Source organism: Monopterus albus, unplaced genomic scaffold (assembly GCF_001952655.1).
Source record: "Monopterus albus unplaced genomic scaffold, M_albus_1.0 scaffold38.1, whole genome shotgun sequence".
NCBI classification, from domain to species: Eukaryota; Metazoa; Chordata; class Actinopteri; order Synbranchiformes; family Synbranchidae; genus Monopterus; species Monopterus albus.
The window spans coordinates 95,203-100,637 of NW_018127918.1; the positions used below are offsets into that span (position 1 = coordinate 95,203).

General features: G+C 41.2%; 1 protein-coding gene across 2 annotated transcripts in view; it reads left to right on the forward strand.

The window, feature by feature from the left end:
- chek1 (checkpoint kinase 1) overlaps window positions 1-4,904 on the forward strand; it is a 5,984-nt gene extending 1,080 nt beyond the window's left edge. For both annotated transcript variants that reach the window (XM_020598341.1, XM_020598342.1), the window contains 12 exons: window positions 18-132; window positions 238-346; window positions 971-1,035; window positions 1,138-1,207; window positions 1,294-1,482; window positions 2,063-2,167; window positions 2,258-2,341; window positions 2,422-2,506; window positions 2,593-2,761; window positions 3,008-3,139; window positions 4,051-4,152; window positions 4,418-4,904. In XM_020598341.1, the coding sequence (XP_020453997.1) occupies window positions 18-132; window positions 238-346; window positions 971-1,035; window positions 1,138-1,207; window positions 1,294-1,482; window positions 2,063-2,167; window positions 2,258-2,341; window positions 2,422-2,506; window positions 2,593-2,761; window positions 3,008-3,139; window positions 4,051-4,152; window positions 4,418-4,513 (1,321 nt within the window). In that variant the 3' untranslated portion in view covers window positions 4,514-4,904. The remainder of the gene's footprint in view (window positions 1-17; window positions 133-237; window positions 347-970; window positions 1,036-1,137; window positions 1,208-1,293; window positions 1,483-2,062; window positions 2,168-2,257; window positions 2,342-2,421; window positions 2,507-2,592; window positions 2,762-3,007; window positions 3,140-4,050; window positions 4,153-4,417) is intronic.
- The last annotated feature ends 531 nt before the right edge of the window (window positions 4,905-5,435 follow it).

Below are 5,435 nucleotides of genomic sequence, written 5' to 3' on the forward strand. Positions count from 1 at the left end.
CTCTTTCCTGTTCTTAGGGTCAGGCTGCTGGTGAACAGACAGACTGAGGAGGCGGTTGCAGTGAAGGTGATCGATACCTCTCAGGCCAAGGAGTGTGCTGAAAATGTCAAGAAGGAGGTCTGCATCCACAAGGTAGATCAGCCACCTTCAGTATACTCAGTGTCTGACAGCTGAAGCGTGAAAGTAAGTGCACAGCTTTATGTGAATCTTTGTGTGCCACTTACTTCTGTTTGGTAGATGCTCAACCACACCAACGTCGTGCGTTTTTTTGGCCATCGGAAGGAAGGACACACTGTGTACCTCTTCCTGGAGTACTGCACCGGGGGAGAACTGTTCGATCGAATCGGTGAGACAGATGACTGCAGGTGGTACATCTAGGACTGCGTCCACGGAGGGTTTGACCAAAGTTTGATAGTTATAATGTTAGATTGAAGTCACTGGTATGTGACATTGTCATTTAATCTGCTCTTTAAATGTTACAGCTACTATGCAAGGAATCACAATCAGAAGTGTTCAGCTTTAGACTAATATAAAAAGTTCCTGTGACAGTAGACTTCTATGTTTTATGACTTGCAGCGGAATGACAGCATTATACCCAGAGGTTAGGAAAAACTGCATGGAAATGATCACATTTAAATTAAATCTCAATATTAAAAATCAAAATGTGTCTACATTAGCTTTAAGTGATTGTTTTTGTTTGTTTTAATTGTGGACAAATGACCTGCATTTACGAAGTGAATTGTGACATATCACACCAAACTAGTTGAGTGAAAAACCGCAAATTCTTGAGTCTTCAGCTGTTTTTTTTTTTTTTCATGTATTGAATTTAAAATGCATTTTTTACCTTCAAATTTGTTTTACATAGTTCAGTGGTAAACCATGACATATTGGCAATGGATGACATGAATGGTTGACGTGTCTCAGCCTGAGATGATGGTTATTGAGATGTCCTTTTTACATCTCATTTTAGAGCCTGATGTGGGAATGGCAGAGAGAGATGCTCATAAGTTTTTCCAGCAGCTGATAGCAGCTGTGGTAAGTGAAGCGCAGCTGTTATAAGTGAAGTGCACCTGTGTGTTGATGTGACCTTCTGCACCTGTCTCGGCTGTTGTTCAATGCTTAGTTGCACTTTTGCAGGAGTACCTCCACAGTGTCGGCATCACCCACAGAGACATAAAGCCAGAGAACATTTTGCTGGATGACAAAGGTGAAGGAATGCGATGTGTGTTAAGGTGTTGAAGGAAGAACTTTGGCTTGTGTCTTAAATGAATGCTGTCTGCTGATTTCCTTTAGATAACCTGAAGCTGACAGATTTTGGACTGGCCACCGTGTTTCGTTTCAAAGGACGGGAGCGACTTCTGAATCGGCTCTGTGGGACTCTTCCCTATGTGGCCCCAGAGCTTCTCAGCCAGACAGAATACAAAGCTCAACCTGCAGATATCTGGGCTTGTGGGATAGTCCTCGCTGCTATGCTTGCTGGAGGTAAGATCAGTGTCCGGGGACACATTATTATACATATAGTACTTCTGCAGTCCAGTACATTACAGTACTGTGAAAGTTATAGTGTTATATTTTTGTAAGACTGTCAGACTTGTGGAGGCACATAGTTTTTTTTTTCCTGAGGTCTTGGCTGATTTCTTTAAATTTTCCCATGATGTCAAACAAAGAGGTACTGAGTTTGAAGGTAGGCCTTGAAAAACATCTACAGCTACACCTATTTGACTCATATCATGTCAATTAGCCAATCAGAAGCTTCTAAAGCCATGACAGTGTTTTCTGGATTTAAAGGCCCAGTCAACTGAGTGTATGAAAACCTCTGACCCACTGGATTTATGATATGGCGAAATAATCTGCAAACAATTGCACGCTGCTTTAAAAAGCACTGCAGTGAACAGGCTATTCATTGGTTTTCCTGTCGATGCGATCTTTTAGACTAATTTGTCAATTGTTTAACAACAGTAGGTCATACGAAGTTTGCAAATTTTTTCTTACTTGAAGCCCTGTGATAAAGAGAATATATGTCTTTAGAAGACTTTGCAAAATTGTTGTGCTTCTTTGCCAGAGCTGCCATGGGACCAGCCCACTGAGAGCTGCCAAGAGTATTCAGATTGGCTTCAAAAGAAAACGTACCTACCTCCTTGGAAGAAAATACAACCAATGCCTCTTAGTAAGTCCCAAATTATATATGCTTATGAACCCTGTATTTGCTAAATTGTTTTGAAACCTCGTTTAATTTACAAGCACCTTTGGCTGTTAGGTTTGTTATCCAAATTACTGATAGCCAGTCCAGATGCACGCATCCCCATCGCAGACATACAGAAAGACCGTTGGTTTACTCAAGGCAAGTATAAGTATAATAGAATTAGTTCAACTTTAAGCATGATGTTCCCTGGACTGACATCTGTTGGTGTATCTCTGCAGGTGCAAAGCAGTCAGCAGGTTCTCTAGGCTCAAGAGAAAACAAACTTGTTCGGTCAGAAGTCGGACCCAAGTCCCTGGCCAACAGGTCAGAGCTTTGTGGCCTTCTAATTTTAACTCAGTTGTATTTCTCTCTATGCCTGTAATCTGAAGACCACATTCCTCCCTCCGTAGTGATGACAGGATGCAGTTTTCCAGCTCTCAGCCTGATGCTGCAGCAGGTGGCTGGGAAGCCATGTTGCTAATCGGTCAGGCTGAAGGTCAGGTCAGTTTCTCTCAGCCAACCAAGCCGGAGCACATGTTACTGGGTAGCCAACTGCTGGGCACACCTGGAGCCAGCCAGGTAACACATGCTCACACTGCATCAGTTCCTGTTTTGTTTTATGCAATAACTCTGTGTGAATTTTCAGCAGCAGCAGAGGCCCTGGAAGCTATTTTTTCTTTTTGTTACGTTATCAAACTGTTTCCTTCTGATCTTCGTTTTAGTGTGACAGAATTTTTACAAAGTAAATTTAGACTTTATACAATCCCATTTTAAAGTGCTGTCAGTTATTTCCTGACTTGACTTCTTATCGTTCTGTTTGTGTAGTCTCTGTGGCAGAGATTAGTGCGGAGAATGACACGTTTCTTCACCACTGTGGATGCTGACTCCTCATTGTCTGCCCTGAAAGATGCCTGTGATGGCCTAGCACTTGGCTTCAAACTCACCTGTGCCAAACAGGTACATCTGCACTCAAATATACAGGATTCACATAGTTCAATCCACTATTTGACACCGATGAGTAAAGAAAACACCCCCTGCACAGCACAGCCGGACATACACACACATTTGAAGTTTTGGGGTCTCAAACAAAGCTTGAGTGACATCTAGTGGTAATATTCAAATTCCAATACCTTGGCTCACAGATTTTAATAGATTTAGTCTAATGTGTTATAAAAGTGCTGCATTAAATGTAGCTGTTATTGTGCAATATGTTCCAATAAATTAATCATTAAATATTTTGTAATATTCTCAAACCAAAAGGCCTAGCTATAACATTTTGTTGCCAATACTAAATATTACTGTAACTTATTAGTGTGGTTAAGTTCCTGTGTTTCTGATGCACTTTAACTTCATGGTTGATGTTTATGTAACGCTTGTAAGTCACAGTCACATTATCATTTTGTACAAGGTGGAAATGTTCTCATACGTATTATTATGTGCCTATTACATAGTTTAGCTGCAAAGCTTTCAAAAGGCTCTCACTCAGTGAAGCACCAGTGATATTTGAAGTTTTGAGCATCACATGTATTCTGCGTTTGATGCAAGCACGATGGGCTGACACACTTCACGGTAGTGAAACAAGTTTTGTGGTTTCAGTATTATCTGCCTGTCTCTACTTACAGCTGCTGTGGGTCATATAACACTTCAGAAGACGTATGACTGGAGCACACTCATTCATTTGCTGCTTTTAATAGTGCAAACAAATTAGACCAATAAAAGCCAGGGGGGAAATCAGTCGTGTCTTTTCTGAAATGTTGTCCTGAATCTGAGAAGCACCTGACTCAGGTGCATATTGCTGCAAGTCATGCAGAGAAAGCCTTTTTGGATCATATTACACTTTAGTTTAATGAACCTCTGTTTGCCTTTAGGTGACGGTGAGCACACTGGACAAGCGCCACAACAAACTCATCTTCAAAGTCCATTTGCTAGAGATGAATCAGAGAGTGCTGCTGGACTTCAGACTGTCTAAGGTGGGTTTTAGCATATCAAAATAGCGAATGTAAGGTTTCTGATATGAGTAAGAGCAACATCCTGTTAGTGAGGAAAAGCAACAGGGATATAGCAGAATATTTTTAAGCTTATGTGTACCCTCATCATCTAATATCAATAGTACTTCCTAATACTGTAACACGCTCATTCTGAGTCTTGGCACAGTTAGTATCGTCTTGTACTAATAGTTAATCTGGCATACTGTTGACTGTGTGAGAGATGCTGACGTGTGTATGTGTTCTGCAGGGTGATGGTCTGGAGTTTAAACGTCTCTTTGTGAAGATAAAACAGAGGCTCTGTGACATCGTCAGCACTCAGAAGATTTTACTCCCCATCACATGAGCAGCTCATACAAACAAATGCAAACTGCTACGGACGTTGGAGAAAACCCTGTATATATTTAGCTGTTCTATTGCCATTTTAAATGTGTTCTGTTGTTCTCATTATGTGTGTTTAGGTTCTTGTCTTTTGTATTTTTATCATGTGTGGAGAAAGTTAAGTGTTAGATGTCAGGAGGGAGGACAATTTTGAAAACTTGGGTCCTTTCAGCTGCTCCTCACTCCCTCTACGAGTCAATCATTATGTCTAGTTTAGTGTTAGAATGTCAACAAGGTCAATGGTACAGTAGGTGCAGACAGGGACAAACGCATGCATCCATGTTCTGCCTCTGAGAAAACTCATTTGTTCTGATTATGTTTCACATGATAGTCTTCAATAAAATATTAAAATCTCAGTGTGTTATATACTATGATAAATGCACACAGTACGGATCACTGCTAACTCAGTAAGGAAAGAAAATGCTCCTGTTGGCTGAGCAGTACCCGTGCATATCATTTAATGTGTGAATCAGTTGAGCCTTATGTCCATGCTTCAAATTGTTATGACAAAATGTTGTAATGAAATATGAGAGCTTGTAACTGTAGTTGTGTTGAAATCTAATTCACAGACTGCACATGCTGTAATGATTGCGCAAACAATCTACAAAATAATAATGTAAAAAAAAAATCAATTACAACTGAAAGTCATATATCTGTGACTATGAGCCTGTAGCCTGGACAGTGATCGTGACACTGACGGGCTCGTTATCTTCAGTGGGAGGGGCCTGGCTGGTGGTGGGGCTGGCACCCACAGGTGAGGTGGTGAGGGGTGAAGCTGCCCGGGGTAAATGCAGGGCTGGACCTGGAAAAGACCAGTGTCAAGGTTCAGCATCATGTGAGCAAGCAACAAGGTCTACTCATGGGTGAAACTGACAGGATGACTTCTG